This window comes from Astyanax mexicanus, chromosome 19, assembly GCF_023375975.1.
Source record: "Astyanax mexicanus isolate ESR-SI-001 chromosome 19, AstMex3_surface, whole genome shotgun sequence".
NCBI classification, from domain to species: domain Eukaryota; kingdom Metazoa; phylum Chordata; class Actinopteri; order Characiformes; family Acestrorhamphidae; genus Astyanax; species Astyanax mexicanus.
Genome location: NC_064426.1, coordinates 37179631 through 37207556, shown reverse-complemented (window position 1 = coordinate 37207556; position 27926 = coordinate 37179631). Strand labels below are relative to the sequence as shown.

The window sequence follows — 27926 nt, the reverse complement described above, 5'->3', positions numbered from 1 at the left end:
GCTGGAGCGCCTCCGCTCCTCGGCTTCAGACAGAGGGCGAGCGCCGGGGCAGGGTGGAGGGCTGGAGCCGGAGCTGGGTGATAGATTTCCCTCAGAAACAGAGTTTAAACTGCCGCTAAACATGGAGTTTCTGATAGGAAACCCGTTCTCTACTCCTGTGGGACAGAGGATAGGTGAGTAATACTGACTGTAGCACTAGTTTACTTGTTTCCAGCCTGTTGAACTCTTCAGATCAGCCTGTGTTTATTATATATATTATTTATATTATAAACTGCATTGACTTACTCAGGTTATTGTATATAATCTCTATATTAACAGCACGAGCTGTTAAAAATATTATGTAGTAACTATGTTAATAATATACAGTTTAAAACTGCATAAGAACTCGCTCTATAATGAGTTAATAAGATGGGCAGCTCGGATTAACTCAGGACTGACACCGAATCTGTCCAATCGCAGGGAGGGGGCGGGCTCATGGCCTGTAAATCCTCGTTTTTGATTGGCTGCTGGGTTGTGTTTGCTGTAGTTGTCAGACTACAGTGGTGGGCGGGGCCTGGGCCTGTTTGCTCTGCATCTCCTTCAGGTTCCTTTGCAAATTCGCTTTACAGTAGCTGCAGTTTGACCCAGTTGTTAATTGCATGTGATTTTCTGGATAAACCTGCTTATTTCACATGATTATATTATAATACTTTAAGATATTAAGTGTATCTGTGTTTAAATTTATTAAACCTCACTGATTATCAGTATAAAACTATCAATAACTCAGACTCAATATCAGACACATGTATAAAATTTATGGATTTCTGTTCAATCTGTTATATAAAGTCATAATTGGCCCCAAATCAGAGTTTATTACTTCAAAAAATGAATAAAAACAGGTCAGTTTTTAACAGTGTTCATATTTTCAAGTCATGCAGATATTTTTGATACTGTGGACAACTGAAAACTTCACCCACAATGTACAACAAGCCCATCATTATAGCAAATATACAACAAAAACATTGTCATATAATATAAAAACTCACTTTTTGCATGCTTTTCCATTTCCGCTTGGGTCTCAACAGCCCCTATAAACACTCCAAGCACCAAAAAAAAATCCATCTATCCATTCGTATTCTGTGATCATTTTGGTTGAGAATCTTAGACAGTGTACAGCAGCATTAGCCAGTAGACTTCTTTTGAGGGAGGGATCTGTACCTACTCTCTGTGTGGCAAGTCAGTAGATGAGGGAGATGAAAGTGCTTTTTTAAATGATGAGTTTTCTTGTAGTTCTTGTATCGCAGTTAAGCATGAATTAGCCTTGTTGCTTGTGCTTTGCCTAAATGTGATAGAACCCTTAAACGGCTAATTCTGAAAAGGACTGAAACTGGCAGGAATAGGGCTGATGAGATTTGATTTGGAGTAATTTGGAGGATTTTGTGTAAAGAACTGTATCAACATGTTTTATATAAAAGGGGTACAATATGTCCCCTTTAAACACTGGAATATTTATACTAGAAATGTTTATTTTCATGCATCTTGGCATGTTCTCCCCCACCAGTCTTGCACACTGCTTTTGGATAACTTTATGCCACTCCTGGTGCAAAATTTCAAGCAGTTTAACTTGGTTTTTATGTATTTATTTATGCAGAATCTGGAGCTGAAACTGTGGGATTGGTTTTAAATATTTTTTTTAATAATAATAATAAGAAGACAAGTTAGAATAAAATATGCAAATAAGATAAAAAGTTGACATACCAGCTTAATCGTGTTAATGAGCTCTACTCACTCAGCTAAAACAATGGGCAACATTGAGGTCAGCAACAATTACTTGTTGGAGGTTATGCCCAAATATTGTACAATAGGTCAATAATGTAATTATTGTGAAAAGCATATCGTCACTGTCCAATAAAAAAAAACAAGTATATCCATTTTTGACAATTTTTAATGTACTACATAATTTAAAAACACAGAAACTGTCCCTTTTACTGTGTGAAAATGTCTTCAAAATCACTTGAAATAAATTCTATTTAGATTAATTTCCATTAAAAGTTTAGAAGATACTTGTTTTTCATTGGACAGCAACGATATATATATATATATATATATATATATACGATTTTATTATGTTATAATAAAGTGAAAATCCTGCACCATTCACAAGGAAATGGACAGACACTTCTAGACAGCACAGTTTTCAGTGCTCCACACCTCATCCACATTCCAGCACCATCCCCTCCCTGTCAGTTGGGCCAGAGAACATTTAATTTGCCTGAATAAACGCGTGTGCCAAGGCAGCTGATAGTAGTACGAAGCTACGTTAACGAGGGAGAACCAGTCTTAATGAAATAAGAATTTTAACAGATTTATAAACCATCCAGAGACGTGAGTTTAGGAGGCAGTTTTAGTGGAGTATTCCTATTTCAGCTGTTTGTGTGGGAGTAGGTGTGTGTGCTGATGTAGGGTTAGGCCTGCCCCACCCATATCCCTGCTTTTAACCTTTATAGAAACAACCACTGTATAATCACATGACAGGTAAATGACGGTGTCTACCAATAGGTACAGTTTGTACACCCTAAATGAAGCATGCTGACGTGGGATTTGGTCTTCTATTTAAAAAAATTACATAAATTTCCTCTACATGGAGTGTCAGTGTATTGTCACTGTCATTCAACAGCATTGAAAATAATATATTCAGTGTATTTTGGAGCATTTCTATTGGTTCATTCATCATGAAATTATGATACAATGTGAAAAAAACAACTGCAAGATTTACAAGAATTATAATGTGTGAAAAACACCAAAAAAGGCCAAAATGAAGATTAGATTTTTTTGTTCAACTTTGCTGATGTTCTATGTAAAAGTAACAGCACAATATTTGATCAATGATTGGACAATATGGCAAATTATCATATCACATTATTAAAAGATAATCATATGATATACATTATTTATGCTTTGACGATATTCTTAAAGACCTATATCCTATGCAAATACTCTTTAATGCACAGTACAGTGATTTATATAACATTTTTGCTGCACATCATTCAATACAACCAGAATTTTACACTTTTTGTAGTAAAAAGGAGAGTTGGGTTAGTGGTCTGTAAGCTGTGACGATATCCTCAATAAAAATATTGTTGATATGATAAGAAAATGTATCACGATACAATAAAATATCAATATATTGTCCAGCTCTAATATATCAAACCCACAACCCTGTTACATCTGCAACCCAATGCTTTAACCATTTTGCCACCAGTGCCACAAGTTTTCTTTCTTTATGAAATTGGCCATATTTGCCTAAAGTAAAACTATATTAAATGAGTAAAACCATTATAAATTGCATGTTTAGTCTCCCTTTGTTATGGCTGGACAGGTTTCAAAATGAGCAGCATCAACACAGGCTAAACAGCAGCAACAGGGAGTAAACATACCATACACAATAAACAGACCAAAGGTCATATACAAGGTCAAAAATCAGGGTCAGAAAATACAAAAAAATAATCAGAAACGAGAGAGTAAATACAGGCAAGAGCAAACTCTTTGTAGAAGGAAAAATCCATCAGTACTCCCCAAGGAGTAAGAAAAGTAAGGGGGTATATATAGTGTAAGTCACAGGTGAAATCAATATTCAGGGGATTGACCTGAATTGTCCTGGTAGTGCCATGCAGTGTCATGTGATCGTGAACGGGAGTGATGTTAGTATGTGGTGCATTCTGGGTATCGTAGTCCGTAGTATTATTTATACATCGTCAAAGTAGGTTTTCAAAGGTTCCTTCAGGACCCTTTAAAATGGCACCAGAACAATTAAAATAAAAGGGATGCATTGATTTTCTATGACTGAAGTTAGGGCTGCATAGTATAACAAAAAAATCCATTAGAATGTATATCTATATATATATATATATTTTTTTTTTTACCAAATTTCACCAGAAAAACTGAGGATCCTACATGTAATTATTAAAAAATAATGTGTATTTAATATAGAAGTAAAATAAATATTATTGGGTGGATATAATCTGCCTCCAGATATATTATATATTAGATATATAAAAAAATGAGAACAGGAAATTGTTGTCCTGCGATGGACCATCCAAATAAAGTGAAATAAATATCGTTGTTGTCTCATAAGCATGTTGATGCAATATATTTGATTTATATATGAATAAAGCCATGGTTTAATTCAGTATACTAAGCAGAACTGGTTGTTCTAATGGTGCAGTACAGGACTGTTGAGGCCATGTTATTGTTTTGTCAACAGTGAGTGAGGTCAGCGTGTTTTGTAGGTTATATCCGCTGCTCTAATGAGCGGTTAGGTGATATTATGCTGGCTCTGTAAAACGAGCTTTCACTTACGCTCCTGGCTGAATGCTATTTCAGCAGTCATAAGCTACTGACTGAAGGTGAGCTCTGGATTATTCCCTGTGGGAGGTTCCAGCCCCTCGGGATGTTATAGGGTTATTTTTAGGAGCCTTTTTTACTGTATAGTATGTAGGCCTACATAAAGCCTGTGTCTTTTTCCGTAAGACGTTTTTCTCCTTAAGCTTTTGGGTATTTAATAGGGGTGTCACATCTTCTTAAAGAAAAACGTGAAAATATAAAAATATCAGTTGTTTTGTCTAGCCTCAAATATGTTAATAGTTTTGGTACCATAAGGAGCATCTTTCTCTCAGATAAAGTTAATAATATATAAATATAAAAAACTTAAAAAATAATATAAAAATATAAAAAATAAAAAACTTGTCATTCTTAGGGACCTAGTTTGTCATGGCTCTAATTGTTCTATTATTTTGTACATGACTGTTCCTGTATTTTTTTTTATTATTTATTTATGTTATGTTGCACATTGCTGTTTTAATAGTGCACACTGCTGCTACCAAAAAAAGCCACTAGATGACATTACATTTATATCTTAATTACATTATTTAAATTTGACCATTAGTGCCTAATGTGGTGTATTACAGATCACTTGTATCACTTTGCATCACTTATTTCAAGCCCACCTTTTGAAATAAGATATTGTAAATTTGATTTGATCAAACCAATGACTGACCGTAGACTAATCTAAACCTGGCATAGGCCTCTCTGCTGTAAAAAAAAAAAATTGAATCGAATAGTGACCCTAAAATCGGAAATAAAGTCGAATCTAGGATTTAGAGAATCGTGACACCCCTAGTATTTAACAAAAGGTATTTAAATGTGAATAAAATGATCAGTGATATTATTGGTGCAAATTAATCACAACAATATATTTTTTTAAGTAAATCATGGATAAAATAATATATATATATATATTTAATGCTATTACTTAATTGTAATGTTGGGAAAGGGACAGTAGTAATGGTGTAGTCTGGTTTACACCTGGCTGATGAGATCCTTTTTTACTGTTTTATACTATCTCAGGGTAGTTTTGATGCTTTTTAAACTAGAATATTGTAATGTGCACAGAGTTACTGAGTTTAAAGGAGAACTCCAGAGTAAAATGGACTTTTGGTGTAGTAAAACATAATAAAAAGTACTAGTCCACCATCGTTTTCCCGCATTTTTCTGAGATCCAGCAATTTTTGTACAGTTTGTCCAAACATGCTTTAGAATAATTGATATGGGGCATACAGTATTTTGCCCCTGCAGATAAATCACTTTTTACACCGTTATGCATGTTTATAGTAGCTCTACACCTTTGCCTTTCACCATCTTTCACCTTTACCTTGATATGGCGGCGCTCAGAGATTAGGTTACGCTATGGATTGTAAACAGTGGTTTTCAATAAAAAATGCTCTCTGAAATGTACCAATGAGGTGTGGAGCTACTTTGAGCCTGGATAGCAAAAAAAAAAAAAGCGATTTATCTACAGGGGCAAAATATGCCCCATTAAAACCCATTCTAATGCATGTTTGGACAAACTGTAAAAAATGACTGGATCTCCGAAAGCTGCGGGAGAACAGAGGTGGGCTATTCAACAAAGGTTAGTACTCTTTATCATGTTTTACTACACCAAAAGTCAATTTTACACCGGAGTTCTCCTTTAAGTGAGAGTTTTAATTGAGAAAATAAAAGCTAGTGTAGCTCCATATTCCACACCCAACAGCTTAACCAAGTGAGTGTGTGAGAGAGAGAAAGAGAGCATTAATAAAAGATAATCTACCTTCTAGCAGTAAGCATGTCTGTGTCTTATTACACTAAATTAATTCATTTGATTAATTTGATTAATTTGCCTTAAAAATATGTGTTAAATATGTGTTTCCAGATTGACAGCCCCAATATTTTGTGATTTTCTGCAGAGTACTGATTCGTTGTGTTCAGTAGCGCTGTGTTTGTGTGCCTTTCAGAATATGCCACCAGCTCCTCTCTGCCGTCTGAAGACTGGGGTCTAAATATGGAAATATGTGACATCGTCAATGAGACAGAGGAAGGGTATGTGTCAGATCACAACAGCAGCGCTTTTTACACCCTCACACAGAGCTTCATTCATCCCAAGGGTTTGCTACAAGCTTGGATCATAACTTTACTCAACATAACTCAATTATATTGCTGCACTACACAATATGCACACTGTATTATAGTAGTTCTATTACATCACAATAACAGTAAATGTAGAGTGGCTTGCTAAAGTATTTACATTACAACCACAAACTTACCAGTAATTGTATTTTATTGAGATCTTAAGTGATAGACCAACACAAAATAGCACATTTTAATCAAATAAAAAATCTGAAAAGTGTGATGTGCAAAAGTATTTAGCGCCCCTATATCAATACTTAGTAGAGCCACCATTTTTCTTTTGGGGTTTTTCTCTACCAGCTTTGCTCATCTAGAGATTTTTGCATATTCTTCTTTGTGGATCTCTGCAGCTCATCCAGAGTGACCATGGGCCTCTCGGCTGCTTCTCTGATCAGTACTCTCCTTGCTCGATTTGCAGTTGTAGAATATTTTTACATTGAACATGGCTTTTTAGGATGCTCAAAGTTTGGAATATGTTTTTATAACCTATAACTTAAACTTCTTAAACTTCTACACCACAGCTTTGTCTGTCTGCTGATTTCCTTGGTTTCCTTCATGATGTTGTTTGTTCACTTGTGTTCTCTAACAAAACACTGAGGCCTGTACAGAACAGGTGGATTTATACTTGTGGACTTTTGAAGGCAGTTAATTGCACTGGATAAAGGTGGCTGAATACTTTTGCACGTCAAACTTTTCAGATTTTTATGAATTCAATTTTAGAATTTAACATTTTCATTTCACTTCACAATTATGTGCTACTATGTGTTGGTCTATAACTTAAAACCTAATAAAACCTAATAAAAGGGGGGCGCAGAGTGGTCGAGCAGTCAAAAGCGCTGCTGATTGGGAGATCTGTGATTCGAATCCTGGTCTTGCAGCTTGCCATCAGCTGCCGGAGCTCTTAGAGAGCACAATTGGCCTTGCTCTCTCTGGGTGGGTACAGCAGATGTTGCTCTTTCCCCTCATCACTCTTAGGGTGATGTTGATCAGCACGAGGCGTCTGTGAGCTGATGTATCAGAGTCGCTGAATGGGTTGGACAGTTAGCCTAACTAATTTGGAAGAAATGGGAGAAAATTAGAACAAAAAAATCTCAATAAAATACATTTAAGTTGGCTGTGGATGTAAGGTGACAAAATGGAAAAAAAAAAAGTTCAAGGAGTATGAATATTTACAATACAATACAAAAATATAATATTGTAAATTGTTTTTGATTGTTCTGTTTTCAGACCTAAAGACGCAGTCAGAGCCATTAAGAAGAGGATTGTGGGGAACAGGAATTTTAGAGAGGTCATGTTTGCGCTGACGGTGAGTAGCTTTCTCTACTCTTTACACTCCTCCTAATTATAGAATCTCTCATTAGCCTCTGACCCCTCTGATTGGTTTTCACTTTAAGCCCTTGAAACCCAGTCAATTAGTCTGTAAGTACTGGAAAGCTAATAGGTTTGTACAGTTAGAAAAGTGACAAATTACACTTTACACTGCTATCCCATGACTTTTGGCATGTCAGTAATGTATTTTACGGACTATAAGGCACACTGGATTATAAAGCGCACCGGACTATAAGGTGCATTACGTGAAATAAAACAGTCTGAAAAGTCAAACTTTATTAAATTCATTAACAATAATGCATTTAAAGACTGAGATTTTAGCCCATTCTTCTTTGCAAAATAGTTTCTTGCTACGCTTCAATAAAGGCCAGATTTGTGGAATGCACAACTTTTAGTTTTCCTGTGGACAAATTCTCCCACCTGAGCTGTTGAACTCTGCAGCTCCTCCAGAGTGACCAGTCCTCTCCTTGCTCGATCTGTCAGTTTGACTGGACCATGGCCATATCTTAGTAGATTTGCGGTTGTAGAATACTTTTCCCTTCATTTTTGGATAATGGATTGAACAGTACTAGTTGGGATGCTCAAAGATCCTCAAAGCGAACCAGATTATAAAGTACACCAGATTTTAAAGCGCATCAGAGTATAAGGTGCATTATTATTATTGTTATTAACAAATAACTTTCAACATTGTTCAGTTGTAAGACATAAAATACAAAAAAATACTCTTACTTTTTCAGTTAATTCCTTTTCACAAATCCATCAAATTCTTCATCTTCAGTGTCTAAGTTTAATGATTGGGCGTTTTTTTTTAGCATCAAGCATGCCCAGAACCCAGATAGTGGCGTAACTCACCTGGCATTGCCTCCAAAACACGCTATTTCCCACCTTAGATTGACACTCAAACTTTATTCTCACATAAAATCCTGTCATAAAAAATCTGCCCACCTCCATTCATTCCCCCAGTCCCATTTCCACACCCCGGGTTGGCAGCTATAGAACACAAAAGCATGCAAATAAAAAAAGTGAGGGGAAGCTGGCTATTTTTCTCCTAATCTTCTCCTTTAGATTGTAAATTTAATATTGAAGACTATATTAAAGCTATACAGAAACACATGCAGAATTATTCTGTAAACAGTAAAAAGTGTTAAACGAACCAGAATATGTTATAATACTTTAGATTTATCTTTGAGGACAGATCTGCAGACTCTTGGTATTTTAATCTCAGTGTCTCAGGAATCTCAGGAATATTTTTCTCAGCGTCTTAAAGAAGGAGTTCCTGGAGGTGCTGAACAACAGTTGCTGCTTTTCCTTCACGCTGTGAAGCTCCAGCTCATCCCAATTAAATCACCTCAAATCACCATCTCAGTTCATCAGGATTAGATCAGAGGATTAATGTGGAGGACAAACACTGTTTTTTTATTGTTTACTATGTAATTCCATATGCATCCCTTAATTGTTATCTTGTCTTTTGTATTAATCTACAATGTAGAAAATAAATAAAATAAAAACCCTTAATGTCTGTCTTTTATCTTATTTATAACTTTTCTCTTTATTGTTCTCTCAGGTTCTGGAGGCTTGTGTGAAGAACTGTGGCCACAGATTTCATGTCTTGGTGTCGGCGAGGGATTTTGTGGAGGGGGTTTTGGTCCGAACCATTTTACCTAAAAACGATCCGCCTCTCGTTCTTCACGACAGAGTTCTGAACATCATACAGGCAAGCAGAGCTACTGTCAGTCAGACTGGTTTTAAAGGTAGTTCTCTGTTTTGTTTGCAGAGAAAGAAAGGTCAAAGAATGTTGACTGTCTTACTGAATGCTGTATTATTTGTTTTGCATGGATAATATACCAGCCAAAGCACTGGGTGTGTACTTAACATTTCTCTCTCTCACTTTCTCTCTCTCTCTCTCTCTCTCTGTCTGTGTTCAGGCCTGGGCTGATGCTTTCCGCAGCTCTCCAGATTTGACTGGTGTAGTTTTTGTGTATGAAGATCTCAGAAGGAAAGGTCTGGAGTTTCCAGTGACTGAGCTGGATAATTGTTCCCCTATACACACACCCAGGAAGGTACATGTAAACACCGATTAAAGGTTTATTTAAAGTATTTTAGGTTGGATCACAAATTGATCTGCTCTAATTTTTTATTTGTCGGCTGTAAAATGACTTTTATCAATCGATCAATCAATCAATCAATCAATCAATCAATCAATCAACCTTTATTTTCACTCGGGAAGAAATATTGAGGGTGACCCTCATTTACAATGTTGCCGAGCCTTTATAACATCAAAGGGATTGAACACATTTAATGATAATTTAAAAATAATAAGAAAAAAAAAAAAAAATAAATAAATAAAAATAAATGAATAAATAAAATTACGCATTTTAATCAACATTTAATAAAAATATATATGTAAAACTGAAAATTCTAAAAAAAAAACATAAAAAAACAAATTTGACATAAAAATAAAAAATGTATAAAATATAAAATAAGTAAATAGATAATAGTAGAAGCAAAGTAAAATTTTTAAAATGATAAGTGATTAAATGAGTAATAGAACTAAGAACAAGAATGAAAATACAAAACATTAAAATGAAATAAAAAATAAAAGTAATAATAAATAATAATAAAAAATGAATAAAATAAATTAAAAAATTAAAAATACATATAAATAATATAAGAAAAAAAGATAAACTAATAAAAAAGTCACTTAAAACAGTCACAGGCTTTCTGATGGTAATTAGAAACTAAAAGTTTAAAATGGTTCAGTGATCCCAGTGAGCTGAGTCGCAATGTTTCCTGTAGTGAATAATTCCAGCTCTCTGGTGCACTGTAGCTATTTTGAAAATAGAAAGTAAAAGTAATGTTATGTACAAATTTGTGTGCTTTTAACATATAAAATCATATGTAATCATAAATCTGGTTTCATTTAAGATGTAATTAATAATTGATATGTAATTATTGTAATATTGTAATTATATTGTAATTCATTTCAATTTCATGATATATCAACCAGAGGCCATTTTTTTATCATTCTAGCATTCCTCCATATTGACTCCAATGTTGGACACATAATTAACTTCATAATTAACCCCTTAACATGCCTTGACCCGTATATCGGCTACAGGTGTAGGTGACACAAAACCCTTTTTTTTCTACAGTAAAATGACGTATTTAATTTCTGAAAATCTGAATTCTGAGAGCTTTAAATAATTATCCTTAATAATTTCAGATCAGTAATCAATCAGGAATCGACCCAAATTCTGCAGGTTTCAAAATAGACATAAAATCTTGACAAATATAAAAAAAACTAAATGTTTGGAATATATTAACTATTTGATTTGTATTCAGGAAAATAGTGATTTTGAAATAAAGTTCAGAAAATAGCTAATTTTATTATTTTAATCATTATATTTTGATATTAGCAGATTTAATTTCTATTGTCTATTAAGATTACAATTATGATTTTCAGTAGTAATGTTCCTTATCAAACATTAAAGCTTTTTTTGTAATGCTTAAAAAGAAATCCTCAAGATTTAGTGGTATAATGTCAGACAGACAATTGACAAACTTCCTGGCCTGTTAAGGGGCTAATGGACCAATTATTGGTTAGGGCAGAGCTTCACCTAGTATTTTTTTATTTGAACTCTGTGTGGTATGTCACGGAAATCTCTGTGGGGTGTAGCCTCTGTATCTTTCCACCGCCATTCCCCCAGTCCCATTTCCACACCCTGGGTTGCCAGGTATAGACAACAGCCTTAAAACAGGGTGCTGCAGCTTTGAAAATGGATGAGCTGGCTATTTGTCTGCTGAACAGGTAATCTGAGCTTCAGTAAGGTTTACTAACCTCTCTTTACCACCCTGTGCTCCCACTCACATGTCTGTGTCTGGCCCTTCCATCCCACAGACAGCTTTTCTCTTTATCTGGCCAGCAAGAGCTGTTTTAAACAGTGTTGGTAGCCATAATTATACTGTCTGAATAGCAAATTCATGTTAATGCCTAAAATGCTAAAATATATATATTTCTACATTTTACTGTACAAAACAAAGACACAAAAAGTTTCTCAGCTCCTGCAATTCTTTGAATTCTCTCATAACCTTAGTGCTTTCTCTCTATTAGAGTATTCCTGACTGTGAGTTCCCTGAAGCCCCTGTTTCTCCCAGACATCCGGCACAGTCACCCCAGACACAGGCACCAGCCCAGCGGAACGCAGACGGTCCCATCACTTTATCACCTGATCAGGTAACCAGTAACTATATGCAGTACCTGTTCCGTTAATGCACAAAGAGTATTGGACATAAAGCATCAATACTTATAGGTGTGTTTGCTTTGGCCGCAGGTGAAGAAGCTGAGGGCTGATCTGGAGGTGGTGCGTGGAAACCTCAGAGTGATGTCTGAGATTATGACCCAGATGAATCCCCGACAAATTCAGCAAACTGACTCAGAACTCCTGCAGGTTAGAGATCCAGCACTAGCACACTAACACTGATTAGAGAAATCATCCTAATCATCAAAACTAAGCATACAATTATGCTAAAGTCATGAGGCATGATACTAACATAGCACAAACTTAAGAAAATTTGAGGGCTCCGAGTGCTGCCACTATGATCAGGAGCTCGCCGGTTCGAATCCTGTTCATGTAGCTTGCCATCAGCTGTCAGAGCCCTAAGAGTGCACAATTGCCCTTGCTCTCTCTGGGTGGGTAGATGGCGCTCTTTCCTCTCATCACTACAAAGAGTGATGTTGATCAGCAGAAGGCTGCATCTGTGAGCTGATGTATCGGAACCGAGTCGCTGCGCTTTCCTCTGAGTGCGCTGTGATGCTACTCAGTAATGCTGTATCAACAGGAGTTCAAAAGGGTATGTATTGGAGGATGTACATGTGCTAATTTGTGTTTGGTAGATTTGATATTTCTTTGTTGTAACAATCCTTCTTGGTAATAAATCTTTTGCCATTGGAAAGCCTGTTAATTTCTCTGATTAATTTGCCTTATTGGCACCTGATTGGCAGGACCTGTATGCATGGGTCTTGCTTCAGTGTTCAGTAGGTGTCTTCTGCTCCAAGAATTGGCATTATGTCACGTTTGGCTGGCCTGGATAGGGTCTGTGCAATAGGGCAACTTCAAGCTGGTGTTCCTCAAAACCAAGTTGCATCATTATTTGAAGTGAACCCTGGTACCAGTATCTCCAAACTGAAGGCCGAGTTTCATATAACGGAGGATATAACAGAGACAGGCCGTGAGGTGACTGTCTCAAGAACATCATCAAACATCAAACGAGGCATTGAAATAGAAGATTTGGACAAGAATTTTTAATGGGTTTAACCCACATTCTCAGCTCTGCTGCTCATCCCACAAATTCATGTTTCTTACAAATGTGGTTTCTATTTAAAAGGGAAATTACAGACTTTCCAACTAGAAGCATTATTACACCAAATAAATAATATCTAATCTACCAAACACAACCTCCCTCACAATTTGTAGTTCCTATTTCATGATGTGGCATGTCAGTGATCTTACTTAAAAAAAAAAAGATAAGATAATCTGAAAAAAAAAAACATTAGGTAGTTTTTCAATAAAATGAATTCAAATAATTTAAAAAGTCGTATTATATCTTAAAATGGGAAACACTAGAAACATTACTACATTTCAGTATATATTTTAGTCTATTTATTTCAGTGTAAGCACACCTACTTGTGTACTCATGCTTAGTGAGAAATTTGCTCTCAAATTTAAACATGATGACATGGCAAAAATATTCTCAACGGTCTAGATCAGTGGTACTCAAACTGTTGTACGTGAACCTCTGGTGGTACATGAGGCACACCAAGGTGCTATAAATGTTTTTAATGTATCAAAAACAGAAGATTATACAAGCAAATGCACGTGTGTACCAGGGGATCTCCAAAGAATTTGCCTGGTATTGTCAGTGTTGTATAAAACATAATTTTTCTGCAAATATCATGCACTTCAAAATGAAAGTCCTTTTGCAGTATTTCTGTACATTTTAATAGCATTCATTTGTTGGGGTTTACACATTGCATTTTGGTCTATGTTATTTACCACTAGTTTGCTTGCATGTGTACCTATAGATGACTTTCAATTTGTACTTTTATTTTTGGTATGATGGTCTAAAGTGTCTGAGATCCACTGATCTAGACAAGATCTTTTTACCTTTATAGCCATGTAGATAAATATTGATTAAGCTTGTTTCTCTGTTTTTCTCTTCGTCAGTAGCAGTTATACTCCACATGTAAGGCAACCCAGGATCAAGTAATGCACCTCATTCCCAGAGTATCGGAGGAGAAACTGGTAGAGCAGCTTCTGGTTGCCAATGACGACATGAACGCAACCTTCACACGATATCAGAGGTTCTTTATATTATACTAAAATGTTTTTATTTTATTTTATACAGATGACTCTTGTTTATGTTCTCATTAAAAACACAAGAATGGAGGCGGCTCCAGACTTGATAAAACACAGTGGATGAACACCAGCAGATGACATGTCTCTCCAAACCATCACTGATTGGTGGAAACTTCACACTAGACCTCAAGCAGTTTGGACTGTGTGTCTCTCCACTCTTCCTCCAGACTCTGCTCCCTTGATTTACAAATGAAATGTAAACTTTACTGATGATCAGTGATGGTTTGGAGAGACATGTCATCTGCATACAGCACTCCATGCTTCCCTCTGCTGACAACTTTTATGGAGATGCAGATTTCATTTTCCAGCAGGACTTGGCACTCTGCAAAAAAAGTAACAATTGTTCTTATATAATATTCTAATTTTCTGAGACACTGATTTTTGGGTTTTCATTGGCTGTAAGACTTAATCATCAACAGTAAAATAATTAAACACTTAAAATAGATAACTCTGTGTGTAACACATCTATATAATGTATAAGTTTCACATTTTGAACTGAATTTCTGAAATAAAGTAACTTTTCAGTGACAACAATGACATTAAATTTTCTATTGAAAGTTTCATGTCAATTCTCTGTCTGTTTTTCAGTTTTAAGAGACATCTGAATGAAAAAACACAAAATAGTGAAAACTCAGTAAGAAACTTAATTTTGTCATTTAGATTTTTAAATATTTTATACAGAATTTTGAATGGTTTGTCTCTGAATTGACTATAATTTCATTTTAAATCAGTGTCCAGCTTACAGCAATCTCATTGACCTTAATTCTGCACCACCATCTAAACTTCACGACCAATCAGAAAGAGGGACTGAGAGCCACACAGTCAGCTCGTTGTCCAACCAGATGGCTGGTCTAAGTATGTACTGATCATTTGCTCTAAGACCTAATATCTCATTTTATTTACAAACATATGTGCAAATACACATTATGTGCTGTGGAAAAAAAAAAGCTATTTATTATGTTTTTTCAGGCACAAAGGAAGAAGATAGTCGTCAGCAACATCGAAATTCTTCAGCAGAGATTCAACAAAGGTATCTTCCTTAGTTCCTGTATGGACAAAAGTTTTGGGATATAGGAAAAGTCATGGGACATGGTACTAATTCTTGATCTATGACATGTGGCACATCAGTATATTTATAGATGAACCAATAATTATAGGATTTATCAAAAAATGTATACAAAAATTACTACTTAAAACTTTGTCTGGCCCAATGTGTAACCAGTGTTAATTTCGTTAACGAAAACAATGACGAAAAATCTTTTTTGACGACCTATTTTTCATTAAAAAAAAACAAGATGAAAACTAAACAAACATTAATACTAATTTATTACACTTTTTGTGTGTAATAATAAAAAACTAAATAAAAACTAAATGAAAATGTAAAAGACTAACGAATAGGCAAATTATTTGTAGTAAATTATATCACTGAGCTGTAATCGGAACACAGCGTCCTTATGACCGGTGTTGTGCCGAATTCAGCACCCCTGCCAGGAAAAGCACCCCCTTTAAAGGTGGCTGCATGTGAAATGACTCTTTTTCATTTTTTTACGACTCAGTGTATCTTAGAAAAGTACCTTGGGTGTTTTCATTTTCTAAGTAAAGTTAAAGCCAAGAAGACGGTGTGTGTGGTGCTTTTCCTGGCAGGGGTGCTGAATTTGGCACAACACCAGCACCTATTCAGGTCACTTTAGTTAATATTAGCATATAATTTAAATGCAACAGAACTTAAAGGCTATTATTTTAATAAGCATTAGCAGTAAATAATCTCAAAATACAACATAAATAGAAAATAGGAAAACAATAAAAATACGTAATACATGCTTTTTATCTGACTAAAATTCATGAGACTGAAACGTTGTTTGTTGTTGTTTTCGCTGAAATGTTGTTTGTTTCCGTCGACTAAAACTTGACTAAAACTAAAAATACCCAAAAGACACTACACTACTCACCTAACTTAAATACAAAACATATCTACGACTGATTACTTCCACACTTTGTATAGATTTTTTATATATTTTTAAATCTCAGTTTAGAATTTTATAGTTTAGAGTCTTATATTTCTTACTGTGCTCTTTTATTGTACTACCCCATTGTTGTTTATATCTATCTATCTATCTATCTATCTATCTATCTATCTATCTATCTATCTATCTATCTATCTATCTATCTATCTATCTATCTATCTATCTACGAAAAACGAAATCAGAATCACCTGTCAAAATTAACACTGTTTGTAACAGTCAAATCTGTGTGTGTGTGTGTGTTTCAGAGACAGTGAGGAGAATTCTACAATACTGGATGAGTTAGCTGCAGCACACACTCGATTACAGAGCGCCGGCGTGGTGAGTAGTGCTAAATTATTTTTATTTAATTATGCTAATGATGAGCAGATCTGTGTGTTTGTTTAGTTAAGCTTTTGGCTGCTAGCATGCGCCTGTCAGTGTTTGCACGTGTCAGTTATTGAGAAACCTGTTTGTCTGTCTGTCTGTATGAAGGATGACAGCCTAGACTCCAACCTCCTCGGCACATCCCCTCAGTTTAACTGGATGGTGGAGAAGGGAATGGTGGGTCTGACTGGATGGTGATGTAGTCAGTTTTGCGGTGTGTCTTTGAACTGGCTGAGCTTTCATTCTATCTGCTCTGGGGTTATTGCTTATGCTTATTATTTAAGTGTTATATTTTGTGGGAATTTTGAAGTACACTCATTGACAAAAAACAGAATATTACACAAAATAATACATTTTTTATATTTTTTTATTTATTTTCTCCCAATTTTCTACCACTACCACAACACAAAGAGGATTAAGACTAGCACATGCCTCCTCTGATACAGAAGTCAGACTCTTTTTGGACTGCTGCTGATGCAGCATTGCTGAGTAGCATCACAGCGCGCTCTGAGGAAAGCATAGCAACTCAGTTCCGATACATCAGCTCACAGACGCAGCCTTGTGCTGATCCACATCACCCTAGGATTGATGAGGGGAAAGAGCACCATCTACTGTACCCACCCAGAGAGAGCAAGGCGAAAGCAATTGTGCTCTCTCAGGGCTCTGGCAGCTGATGGCAAGCTGCATGACTGGGATTCGAACCAGCAATCTTCCGATCATAGTGAAATTGATTATAAAAAAAATTGTTCTTAAATTCACTTTGCATACATATGTATGTTTAAATTGTTTTTTGAAGGCTATTTTTTTAAATAAATGTGTTTGGTTTGTAATATATAAAAGTGGATCTCAACTTGCGGGCAAAAGTCCATGAGCAATGTGGGTCCCAGGCTGAGACCCGTTGAGAACCCCTTCCCTAGATGGTGGGAAATTGCTCTCTGTCCAATGATGCGCCCCCATTTTCAAAAGTCTATCAACTAGGCAAAAAGTCTGGAGGCATGTTTAACAGGCAGCAATCTCTCACCAAGAGGTACACTACCCAAAAGTATTTTCTGAGAGACTTAGGGCAGTGAGGGGGCAATTTTACACTCTCTTGTTTTAAGACCCAGTGATCTAATCAGACCACACCTTTGATTATTTAAAATTCTGTGCATTCATTTTTTTTGTCAATAAGTATATTTTTGTGGCAGATTATTTTTCCCACTAAAGGGGGAATAATTATTATATATTTTCCCTTTTATCAGTAAATACTGTATATTGGCTGCCAGTGTATCGTGCATCCTTGCTATGTTTCTTTTAGACAAATAAAGTGCAGTTAAACATCAGTGCATTTGAATTCTGGGCTGTTATCACTGGTGAAGGAGGCTTTTGTGGTTTTCTCTGTATCTTGCTTTTGCTTCTGATCACATAAACGCGTTTCCTGGCTTTGATTGAGATTTCTCTTCTCTAAGATTTTAGATAATAAGGCTTTGATGGAAAATTGATTGATTTGAAGATTGCAATCTGCTGTATTGTCCTGCTTTGGGAAGCTTTAAACAACAGTGAATTCCGGGTCACTTTTTCTTTCCAGGGGCTTTGGTAATCCTAAGGTGGAGGGAGCTTCGTATTCCCTATTCAACAATGGCTCTCATCATTTATTTGTTCTAATTTCTTTTTTAGATTCCAGTCAATCAGAGTGGAGTGATGGATGACATTGAGCGATGGCTTGATGTGGACGATGTGAGTGATGAACTGAATTTAATCTGGAATTTAATCCGGAAATCAAAATAATAATATTTTTTTATTTGTAATAATTTATTTGTGTGTTGCTGCTGCAAATACACATTTGAACACCTGTGAAAATGAGAGTTAAAATATTTGGTACAGTAGGTCAAACGTTTCCTGTAGTTTTTCACTAAGTTTGCACACACTGCAGCAGGGATTTTGGCCCTTTTCTCCACACAGATCTTCTCCAGATCAGATCAGACAGGTTTCTGGGCTCTCGCTGAAAAACACATAATTTGAGCTCCTTCCAGAGATTATCTATAAGGTTTAGACTTCAGAACCTTGATATGCTTCTTACAGAACCACTACTTATAGGTTACCCTGGCTGTGTGCTTTGGGTCATTGTCATGTTGGAAGACCCAGCAACGACCCATCTTCAATGCTCTAACTGAGGGAAGGAGGTTTTTCCCCAAAATCTCATAATACATGGCCCCGGTCATCCTCTCCTTTTTACAGTGCAGTCGTCCTGTCCCATGTGCAAAAAAACACCCCCAAAGCATGATGCTTCCACCCCCATGCTTCACAGAAGGGATGGTGGAGTTTTTGTCATTATTCTTCGTCCTCCAAACACGGCGAGTGGAATTAAGACCAAAAAGTTTTATTTTGGTCTCATCTGACAACTTGAACTGTCTCCCCTTTCTTAGGATCATTGATTTGCCACAAGTTGAGATCTTGCATGGAGCCTCAATGCGAGAGAGATTGACAGTCATGCTAAGATTTTAAATCTTCTATTTTCTAATAATTGCTCCATCAGTTGATCTTTTTTCACCAAGCTGCTTGGCGATCGCCCCATAGCCCTTTCCCATCTTGTGGAGGTCTACAATTTTATCTCTGGTGTCTTTGGACAGCTCTTTGGTCTTTTGGTCATATTAGTAGTTGGTGTTTTATTGATTGTGTGGGGTGGACAGGTGTCTTTATGCAGCTAATGACCTCAAACAGGTGCTTCTTATTTAGAATAATAAGTGGAGAGGAGATGGACTTTTTAGAGGTGCACTAACAGCTCTTTAAGAGACAGAATTTTTGCTGATTGGCAGGTGTTCAAATACTTATTTGCAGCAGTAACACACAAAATAATTATAAAAAAAAAAACATACATTGTGATTTCCAGATTTTGTTTTTTTTTTAGATTACATCTCTCACAGTGGACGTGCACCTAAGATGAATATTTCAGATCCCTCCATGATTTCTAAGGGGGAGAACTTGCTAAGTCGCAGCTTGTTCATATATTTTCCTCACTTTACTTTACAAAATGTACAAATATTTTCTATTACAGTTAGGATTAGTAACAAGCATGAAACCCTTTGATGTAATGCTTGAATATGAATTCTAAAGATATAGGCAAAAATTGACAAAAATGCCTAGGTAATAAAGGTTTGAGTAAATGTACCGTATTTTTCGGACTATAAGGCGCACCGTATTATAAGACGCACTATCAAAGAACGCCTATTTTCTGCTATTTTTCCATACATAGGGCGCATCGCATTATAAGGCGCGTTAAGTGACACTAGAAAGGGTGCCTATATCAAAGTGAACAGGGGTGGCGCCATGTTTCCCTTCCCCCACCGGGGGTGGTCGCTTGCCGGTGGAGCGTCTCAGTATATATAAATCTAGCTCTTTCAAAGTCAAACGAGTGCTGGATATTAATCTACACAGATTCCTCTCCTGAAAACTGTTTATTTGGGTGAGTAACGTGCTTCAGTTTATTTACAGTAAGCTTAGATTTCCAGATGTCCACTAAGGCTTGCTGCACCAGCGTTAGCATAGCTATCCGCTAGCACGCTAGCTAGTCACCTAAACTAGTAAAGTTAACCCAAACTTAAACGACAGCGTTACACTGAGTAATCCTGCGTGTTCTGGTAAGACAGTGAGATATTAGCTAGCGATTCGTCCCCCGTAGCTTGTTTTAACACGGTAAACAAGCAGATTACAGGCTGATAAAACTCACCTCTGAGAGAGTTAGCGCTTAGCATCTAGCTAATGCTAGCCAGGCAAAGCAGCACAGACTTACAGGCCGATAACTCACCTCTGAACGGTGAACGCTTAGCGATTAGCATCTAACTCTAATAATACTGCTCCAGCAGTATTAAAAGTGCTAAATTTAGAAAATACTGATCTCTGAACAGTGAAAAAGCTAGCTAGCTAAGCGGTTAGCATCTAGCTAATGCTATTGCTGCTCTGCACGGAGTGTGTGTTTACTGCTCCTTACACCTGACGGGTAAAATTTAGATAATACTGATCTCTGAACAGTGAATAAGCTAGCTAATGCTATTTGCTGCTCCAGCCTCGGAGCTGCACGGCTCTGGACTCTGTATAGCACTGAAACTCTGTATAACGCTGCACGGAGTGTGTGTTTACTGCTCCTTACAACCTGACGAGTAAAATTTAGATAATACTGATCTCAGTGAATAAGCTAGCTAGCTTAGCGGTTAGCATCTAGCTAATGCTATTGCTGCTCAGCCTCGGAGCTGCACGGCTCTGGACTCTGTATAGCACTGAAACTCTCTATAACGCTGCACGGAGTGTGTGTTTACTGCTCCTTACAACCTGACGAGTAAAATCCATACAAAAGGCGCACCGTATTATAAGACGCACTGTCAATTTTTGTGAAAATTAAAAGTTTTTAAGTGCGCCTTATAGTCCGAAAAATACGGTAGTTATCAAGCAATTTAGTTAGATGCTGGTTTACCACCGGATGTTTGGAATTCCATAGTTTTTGCTAACAGGAAATGAGGGGGAGCGTAAATGTTCTGCCATGGGATCAGTCCTGAAGATGTGATTTCAGATTGTGTTAATTTCTCTTTACTCATGGGTTTTGTGGTGTGTGTACTCTGGAAGAACCGAAACATTATTTCTGTTTTTTTTTTTCTCTGTGGTGCAGGATGACGAACTGGCAGATTCTGAAGGTGTGACTAGTGAAGGTAGAGCCCATCCTTTTTTCTACTGCACTTTTCTGTATTGTATTTAAACCGGAGGAACCGTAGTATACAATAATTAATCTCTAGACCAGCGGTGCACAACTCCAGACCTGGAGGGCTGGTCTCCAGCACCTCCTTAATTAAGTGGTGATTAACTGAGGAGTTGAATCAGGTGTGGTTGAGTAGGCCAACTTAGAAACTTACACAGCCCTCCAGGAGCTGTGCACTCTGTTTAGGATTAAGCTTTAATGCTGTATATGATGCCAGTATGATGCTAAGACTTTATACAGTAAGTAAATTAATTAATAATTGATGAATTACAGAATAATAAGCTTTTTTTGAGAATAGCACGGAACAACTGCATTTATTATGGTATTATAGTACCATTGCATAGTTAACTAAATGTCAGCTTAACGTAACATATTAAAAAAACATATTTTATTGTATTAATCCCAGAATCATTCAAAATCATTGCGTTTTTTTTTTGCATTATGATGTGATATCCTCAAAAAATGCAACAAAAAAAAAAACATGTATTTGCTCATATTAACATTTTAAAATATATCCTTGCCATTTGGGATCAGCAGGACCCAATTAGTAAAAACAAAATTAGCTTTGTACAGAAAGTAAATAACATAGTTTCAAATATAAAATTCTATGACATTAGAATTTTATGTGTCTGTCTGGACTGGCTGTAGAAACTTTTGACTGGGATTCCCGCCATCTTGTTTTCAATCACTTAACTATAATGTTGTCATGTGACCACTAGATAGTGCAGGCGGTGTCTCCATATTAATCTAAAGGGTCAACCTTTTAAAAAATTAAGTATACTGGTGTAGAGAAGCAGAAATGTAATGTCCTCGTATGAGGACGCTGGGTCTCAAGAGGATATTTATATATTTTTTTTAAACCTTTCTGTTACCTTCAATTTTACTACTATCTTTTATTCTTGGGTCAATTTGACACCAGCAATTTTAATCTCCTGAAAATTCTTATATAATAATTTAAATTGTTACACAAGTTTATGTCACATGCTATATTTGTTTGTTGACTACTTAAATATCCTTTAAAAAAACGTTTACTTAGATGTTATTTTCAGTTAAGAGAGCAGAGAGACAGAGCACTAGGAGAAATGGTTTAGAAGGCTGCACTAAACCTTCTATATGTCTGCACTACCACTTATGTATGAATTATGAATTATGTATTCCCCGCCCCCTGTTGTGTGAACTGTCGTGTTTCTCGCACTTTTCCAGTTGTGGTGATGTCAGGTTAGGGCTGTAAAGTTTTTCAAAGATTATAAGATTGCATGTCATAGTGATTTTTTCAACATTTTAAAGCGAAAGTGTGTAAATTTTGCTGATTTAAAAAAAAAAGTTTTATACAGCTAAAACTGCCTGGGCTCAAACAGAACCCATTAAACATTGAAGTGTGCAAAATGTGTACAGGATACTGGAAACATGTCATCATGTTCATTTTATATTTACCCAGTTGGCCTCATTAAATTAATATAAAAAAGTCACTAAATATGAGAAAAAAATCAGAGCAATCATTTATTTAAAGAAGTTAAACTGCTATTATTGAAAGATAATAGCAGGGTTAACCCATCCTCCCTCAATGTAAACTACATTACTGCTTTGCATAGAAACTGGCAGTAATATCAAATTTTTGCATAGGCTACAGACTGTACTCGCTTTGTGTTTTAGATTGTTGTTTTTCAAGCCTGGTGTGGCGGCTTATTGCCCTGCACATTTTGGTGCTAGTCATCTGATTAGTTGGATCCGGTGTGTTGGGAGCAGTAAAAACTCCAGAACCATGGTTGAGAAACACTGTTTTAGATCACATTCACACAGCAGGCAGAAGTGGCATAAAACAGAGAGGTGTTATATACAGGGGTTGGACAATGAAACTGAAACACCTGCCATTTTAGTGTGGGAGGTTTCATGGCTAAATTGGAGCAGCCTGGTGTTCAATCTTCATTAATTGCACATTATTGTGCCAGTAAGAGCAGAGTGTGAAGGTTTAATTAGCAGGGTAAGAGCACAGCTCTGCTTTAAATATTCCAATGCACACAACATTATGGGTGACATACCAGAGTTCAAAAGAGGACAAATTGTTGGTGCACGTCTTGCTGGAGCATCTGTGACCAAGACAGCAAGTCTTTGTGATGCATCAAGAGCCACGGTATCCAAGGTAATGTCAGCATACCACCAAGAATACCAACCACATCCAACAGGATTAACTGTGGACGCTGTAAGAGGAAGCTGTCTGAAAGGGATGTTCGGGTGCTAACCCGGATTGTATCCAAAAATCATAAAACCAGATGTGCACCAGAACTGTCCGTCAGGACAATAAATTATTGTGGTCTAAAACCAGGTGTTTTAGTTTCATTGTCCAACCCCTGTATATGGCTGAAAATACACTGAATCTGACATCATCCAATTTGCAATAATGCGGCTTTGTCTGGACAGCTAGATTTGAAATCAGTTTGATCTTTAAATTAAGGACAAAGCAAAAGTGTGCTTAAGTACACAGGAGAAGAATGACAGCAGTAAATGAGGTTTTCAGAGGTGTGATAATGAGGTAACATCCCAATATTTGGGGCAATATCTCTGTTTAAACTTAATTCGACGGCTTGTGTTGCAACACCGCCATATTTCTGAAGAAATGTCTGAATGTGGCGTGTCTGAGAGAGATAAAAAGCCTGTAAAATAAAGTTTAAAGGGGGCAAGGATGCAAATCAAACAATGTGCCCTTTTTACAGTGAGCTGAAGCAAATTCTCAGTCTTCATCCCAAGCTGCAGCCACTGGAACTCCTCGATCGCTCCTGTGATGCTGAAGAAAGTGAAAATGAAACCGAAACTTCACGTGAAGCGCATCTCTTTAGCCCAGTTTAAATGAATGTAGGATACAAGTCACAGTAAATGCTTGTGTTAACAGCCTAAAACATTGGCAAACATTGAATTTGTTGAGAAAATCTTAACTTTGCTGTGTGAACAAAGCCTAACATCATCAGAAATAAATCATTCTCATTCTCTTTGTCTCTCTTGCAGAGTTTGACCGATTCTTGGCCGAGAGAGTGAAAGCAGCAGAGCGCCTTCCTTCTGTGAAAGCATCGTCTCCTGACCACACGCCCTCAAAATCATAGTAACTGCAGGGATAAGGTTACAAACAAGTATGACTGGTAGTATAACATTGCTCATAATAAAGGTTTTCTCTTGTGTATAGTTCTGTAGCAAAGGACCATGTTACATACAGCTCTGGAAAAAAATAAGAGACCACTTAAAAATGATGAGTTTCTTTCATTTTACCAAATTGAAAAACTCTGGAATATAATCAAGAGGAAGATTGATGATCACAAGCCATCAAACCAAACTGAACTGCTTGATTTTTTGCATCAGGAGTAAATGCATAAAGTTATCCAAAAGCAGTGTGTAAGACTGGTGGAGGAGACCATGATGCCAAGATGCATGAAAACTGTGATTAAAAACCAGGGTTATTGCACCTAATATTAAGGTCTGAAAGCTCTGCATCTTTTTTGTTATTTCAGACCTTTCTCAATTTCTGCTAATAAATGCTCTAAATGACAATATTTTTATTTGGAATTTGAGAGAAATGTTGTCTGTAGTTTATAGAATAAAACAACAACGTTAATTTTACTCAAACATAAACCTATAAATAGCAAAATTATAAATAGCAGACAAACTGATTCAGAAACAAAAGTGGTCTCTTAATTTGTTTCAGAGCTGTATATTATGCATCATGTATTGAGTAGCTTCACAAAGGTTTGTTACGATAATCTTAATTCACAGTTCATGACAGTTTTCTTAACACCAGTAATCTTAGTTTCCCTGTCGTTGATGACAAATAAGGTTTTAGGTGTTTTTTAATTATGGGTTTAAGATGATTATAATTTAGCTAATATTTTAAAAACATAAAATTTATTTTATCCAGCTTATTCTGTGTGATGACAAGGAGGGTCCATGTTTATTTGATTTGTGTCAAATCCTCCGGTGCAGCAGCCACAGACGCAGCTTCCCTTATACTAGTGCATCTAAAAATGTTTGAATATCAATAAAAAGTGACTTTATTTCAGTAATTTAGTTCAAAATGTGAAACTCATATATTATATAGATGTATTAAACACAGATTGATCTATTTTAAGCATTTATTTCTTTTATTGTTGATGATTATGGCTTACAGCCAATGAAAACCCAAAAATCAATGTCTCAGAAAATCTGAATATTATATAAGACCAATTGGTACTTTTGTCAGTGTGGGCAGTGTGCCAAGTCCTGCTAGAAAATGAAATCCACATCTGCATAAAAGTTGTCAGCAGCAGAGGGATAATGTAAGGCTGTAAGATTTTGTGGGAAAACAAAACTGCACTGACTTTAGACTTGATAATAAAACACAGTGGATCAACACCAGCAGATGACAGACATGCCTCTCCAAACCATCACTGATAATCAGTACATTTTACATTTCATTTGTAAATCAAGGGAGCAGAGTCAAGGGATCAAGTCTAAAGTCAGTGCAGTTTTGTTTTCCCACAAAATCTTACAGCACTTCATGCTTCCCTCTGCTGCTGACAACTTTTATGGAGATAAAAGCGGATTTCATTTTCCAGCAGGACTTGGCACACTGCCCACACTGCCAACCAAAAGTACCAATTGGTCTTATATAATATTCTAATTTTCACTATTTTTTGGGTTTTCATTGGCTGTGAGCCATAATCATCAACAATAAAAGAAATATGCGCTTAATATAGATCACTCTGTGTGTTTAATACATCTAAATAATATATGAGTTTAACATTTTGAACTGAATTACTGAAATAAATTAATAGCAATTAATATGAATTACTATGACCGGATATTCTAACACAAATGCAGAAGAAACAAACTCTTGGCAGAATAAGGTGGATAGACAAGAGGTGCTGCACAATAGTATATAGTTTTACATGACAATATGCCATTCTCTGCTTTACCAGATTGTTATACAGTTAATATTTTTGCCATGAGCACTTTAATGGAGTAATGTTAGCTGGAACTGCTTGTACTCACACTTTTTTGACAGACATTTTATTGTATTTTTCATAATAAACACTAATAAACAGTGGCTATCAGAAGTGAAGTGGGCTGTAAGTTTCTGTTGTGGTTAAAAGAGAAAATGTCTAGTTTGTTTTGTCTGTATTAAAGTCAGCATTCACTGCAAATGGTCTTACTTGATTTCTTATTTTATATTTATGTAATATGTAACATTATCAAACTACACTGTATGAACATATATCACAGATTTTCTGTTGTAGTACTCACATCTAAATGTATAACACTGTGTTGATCCATTTTCTAGATTTACACATTTATAACCAATACAAATCACATCACTCAAAACACTTCAGAAGATGGTCTGAGACGCATTAAAACAGGTACAAATCTGATCACTAAAGAGACACATTTGAGAATATTGTATATCATCCCAAACTGACAAACAGAACCTGAATGAAGTCCAGCAGAGGGCGGTAACATTGCATTTTAAACGCCATTCCTGTTACTGTGCTTTTTATAAAGGATTTCTTTCTGGGAGTTGCACGTGTTTATTGTTTTGTTCTGTTGCTAAACTTCCTACTGCATTGTTTTTGTCACTGGTCCAGTTCCTATATGAAGCCGTTTTATCTGTATTCTTTTGTTCTTTGTTATAAATGAACATAACACTGTTCGTAAAATCTAAGAATTTTATTATTATTATTATTATTATTATTATTATTATTATTATTATTATTATTATTATAGATTTTATTATTATTATTATTATTATTATTATTATTATCATCTAGTGATACATTATTACTTAAATAAAATATAATATATTAGAAAATAGCTAGCTAGTTATGACAGGATATTCTAGTTATAACTTAGGACTTAATAACAACAACAATAATAATAGTTGTTATTATTATTTTTTATTATTAATAATAGTATTATTGTTAATATTGTTGTTATTATTATTACTGTTATTATTATTAATAATATGATTATTATGATTTATATTGTGTTATTATTATTATTATTATTATCATCATCTAGTGATAAATTATTACTTAAATAAAATATAATACATTAAAAAATAGCTAGCTAGTTATGACAGGTTATGCTAGTTATAAATTAGGACTTAAAAACCACAACAATAATAATAATAATAGTTGTTAATATTATTTTTATTATTATTATTAATATTATTGTTAATATTGTTGTTATAATAATAATAACGATAATAATAATAATAATAATAATAATAATAATAATAATAATAACATTATTTAATGATACATTATTACTTAAATAAACTAGAATACATTACAAAATAGGTAGCTAGTTATGACAGGTAGCTAATGCAAGTTATAAATTAGGACTTTATTATTATTATTATTATTATTATTATTATTATTATACTAATACATAATTACTAAAATAAAATAAAGAGCTATTTACGACAGTTAGTTAATGCTTGTAAATAAAACAGGAAATGAGTATCTGAGATAAATACAATATCGGGAGGATATCGGCCTTTTATTGAAATTTAACTTTAAAATATGTCGTAAAAAAGAGCAGTTTGTTTTTTTTAGCTTAAGAGCT

At 35.5% G+C, this 27926-nt stretch overlaps 1 protein-coding gene across 2 annotated transcripts; it reads left to right on the top strand.

Annotated features, from left to right (window-relative positions):
• On the top strand, nt 1–26424 carry tom1 (target of myb1 membrane trafficking protein). 2 transcript variants are annotated; one of them, XM_022662298.2, is made up of 16 exons: nt 1–173; nt 6312–6396; nt 7711–7789; nt 9377–9526; nt 9738–9872; nt 11924–12046; nt 12144–12260; nt 14040–14173; nt 14817–14862; nt 14960–15083; nt 15198–15258; nt 16498–16570; nt 16724–16792; nt 18272–18331; nt 21255–21294; nt 24342–26424. In XM_022662298.2, the coding sequence occupies exons 1-16, from the start codon at nt 122–124 to the stop codon at nt 24434–24436; spliced, it is 1443 nt and encodes a 480-aa protein (XP_022518019.1). In that variant the 5' UTR covers nt 1–121; the 3' UTR covers nt 24437–26424. The 2 variants fall into 2 exon arrangements, with proteins under 2 accessions (XP_022518019.1, XP_022518020.1); XM_022662299.2 differs by lacking the exon at nt 16724–16792 and having other exon boundaries at nt 2–173.
• The last annotated feature ends 1502 nt before the right edge of the window (nt 26425–27926 follow it).

Coding starts and splice junctions, on each gene's coding strand:
- tom1 (XM_022662298.2), top strand. CDS start 122: ATGGAGTTTCTGATAGGAAACCCGTTCTCTACTCCTGTGGGACAGAGG. Junction 174..6,311: donor TCCTGTGGGACAGAGGATAG/GTGAGTAATACT, acceptor TGTGCCTTTCAG/AATATGCCACCAGCTCCTCT. Junction 16,571..16,723: donor GATTACAGAGCGCCGGCGTG/GTGAGTAGTGCT, acceptor GTCTGTATGAAG/GATGACAGCCTAGACTCCAA.